At 43.1% G+C, this 2,638-nt stretch overlaps 1 protein-coding gene across 1 annotated transcript; it reads left to right on the top strand.

Annotated features, from left to right (window-relative positions):
• The first annotated feature begins 210 nt into the window (after positions 1 to 210).
• On the top strand, positions 211 to 595 carry LOC100977961 (non-histone chromosomal protein HMG-17-like). Its single transcript, XM_034955621.3, has one exon. The coding sequence runs from the start codon at positions 227 to 229 to the stop codon at positions 497 to 499; it is 273 nt and encodes a 90-aa protein (XP_034811512.1). The 5' UTR covers positions 211 to 226; the 3' UTR covers positions 500 to 595.
• The last annotated feature ends 2,043 nt before the right edge of the window (positions 596 to 2,638 follow it).

Genomic DNA, 2,638 nt, shown 5'->3' with positions numbered 1-2,638 from the left:
ACAAGTCATGGGCTTCTGGTGTGTCTGCTAGACAATGCTTAGGGGAAAGTTGGAGCAATTCAAAATTTAAATTCAATTTCCTAGTTGCCAGGATTGTGTTATCTGATTTTATTAAGAAATAACTGATGGAGCAGTGTGAAGAGGCGAGAAAGACCCCCAGACCAACCAAAGCCTGCACCCCGCTGCATCCCACGCCCCGCGCCTACGTCCCGCCAGCGCTGCCACCATGCCCAAGAGAAAGGCTGAAGGGGATACTAAAAGAGATAAAGCCAAGGTGAAGGACGAACCACAGAGAAGATCCGTGAGGTTGTCTGCTAAACCTGCTCCTCCAAAGCCAGAGCCCAAGCCTAAAAAGGCCCCTGCAAAGAAGGGAGAGAAGGTACCCAAAGGGAAAAAGGGAAAAGCTGATGCTGGCGAGGGGGGGAATAACCCTGCAGAAAATGGAGTTGCCAAAACAGACCAGGCACAGCAAGCTGAAAGTGCTGGAGATGCCAAGTGAAGTGTCTGCATTTTTGATAACTGTGTACTTCTGGTGACTGTACAGTTTGAAATACTATTTTTTAATCAAGTTTTATAAAAATGCAGAATTTTGTTTTGCTTTTTTTCTTAAAGCTTTGTTGTTAGCACACAGAACACTTCATTGTTTTAGGGGGTGGGGCATATGTCCCTAACAGAATGTCTCTGAAGCTGGATTGATGTGGGGAAAACACCTTTCCCTCCTAGTTTTGAGAGACTTCCTCTTGGCTCCCAGAAGGAGGGATTCCCTGACTTTGACACAGATGGCCCCTTGGCAAAAAAGCCTTGTGGCATAGAAAAACAAATTCGTTTTTGTGTCCTCTCCTCCCTTTCCACCTTTCAGCGTAGGCTTAACTCCCTTAAACCCAGACATCTGTTGCGACCTGACCCCCAATTATTGGTTATCAGTGTGTGAGGCAATCTGGACTTTCCGGTGATGCCAGTGAGATGGCACCCCTCAAAAGAGCAGTGGTTCCATTTCTAGATTGTGGATCTTCAGATAAATTCTGCCATTTGCATTTCACTTCCTGAAAGTCAGGATTGACTCATGAAAAGTTGTTAAACAACATGCTAAATGTGAAATGTCAACCCTCATTCTATACTCTTCCCATTGAGAACATCGAATGAAGACTTCATTGGGTTTTATAGTGACTTCCTGAGTTTTGGCAATCCATTAAAGAAGGGAGTTTGAAAGTTGTTGTAGGCTGGCCACGGTGGCTCACACCTGTAATCCCAGCACTTTGGAAGGCCGAGGTAGGCAGATCATGAGGTCAGGAGATCGAGACCATCCTGGCTAATATTGTGAAACCCTGTCTCTACTAAAAATACAAAAAATTAGCCGGGCATGGTGGCAGGTGCCTGTAATCCCAGCTACTTGGGAGGATGAGGCAGGGGAATCACTTGAACCTGGGAGGCGGAGGGTAGCAGTGAGCCGAGATCGCGCCACTGCGCCACTGTACTCTAGCCTGGGCGACAGAGCAAGACTCCGTCTCAAAAAAAAGGAAAGAAAAAAAAAAAACAAGAAAGTTGTATACCGGTAACGATTGTCTGCCCATGTCCTGCCTGAAATACCATGATTGTTTATGGAAAGTATCTTTAATAAAGCTGGATACAGTTTGGCTTGGGGAAAAAAAGAGAAATAACTGACTTAACATTATTTAAATAATTCCTTTTCCTTTCAGTTTGACGTTTTGTTTTTAGTGGAAAGTAATTGTGTCAGAGAAGTGACTATGTTCTTTGAAACAGGAACTACCTTTCACAATCTTATTAAGAAGAACATGAGGGAAAATTTAAATGTCTAGGCAATATCACAACAATATTTCCTAAGAGACTTGATAATGTCTCCAGGGGCATGGGAATTCAAGTTCCTTGATTCTAGTTATTGTGTTGCAACTGACTCACTCTAAGACTGTAGCTTAATTACTTTTACACAAATCACTATCTCTAATGCATTGTATACAAGTACATAACTCTACCTTACTGGGAATATTATGAGGAAAATTATCTTTTGGTTAAATGTTGGTTTGGGAGTTAAGAAATATCCATGAATACATATTATGTTTCAACTACCTGCAAATCACATAAGCTTGTATTAGTCAATGATTTTTTCCATAGCAGAAAACAGAAAGCAAAATTAAATTGACTTATACAATAAGGGAATCAGCCGGGCATGGTGGCTCATGCCTGTAATCCCAGGACTTTGGGAGACTGAGGCAGGCAGATCAGCTGAGGTCAGGAGTTCGAGACCAGCCTGGTCAACATGGTGAAACTCTGTCTCTACTAAAAATACACACACACACAAAAATTAGCCGGTCATGGTGGCAGGTGCCTGTAATCCCAGCTGCTTGGGAGGCTGAGGCAGGAGAATTGCTGGAGCTGGGGAGGCAGAGGTTGCAGTGAGCCAAGATCACACCAACTGTACTCCAGCCTGGGTGACAGAGTGAGACTCCATCTCAAAAAAAAAAAAAAAAAAAGGAAATTTACAGGGATGAATATTGCTGAAAACTCTGGACATTACTGGCTTCAGGAAAGTTTTCATCCAACGCCCCAATGATATAAACAAATCCTGAACTCCTGCTTTCCATTTATTGGTTTCATCACCTCAGGGTTAATTTCCAGAAGC

The sequence above is a fragment of the Pan paniscus genome, chromosome 2, assembly GCF_029289425.2.
Source record: "Pan paniscus chromosome 2, NHGRI_mPanPan1-v2.0_pri, whole genome shotgun sequence".
In the NCBI taxonomy this organism is placed as follows: domain Eukaryota; kingdom Metazoa; phylum Chordata; class Mammalia; order Primates; family Hominidae; genus Pan; species Pan paniscus.
Note: the sequence above shows the minus strand (reverse complement) of the source record. Positions and strands in the feature narration are given on the sequence as shown.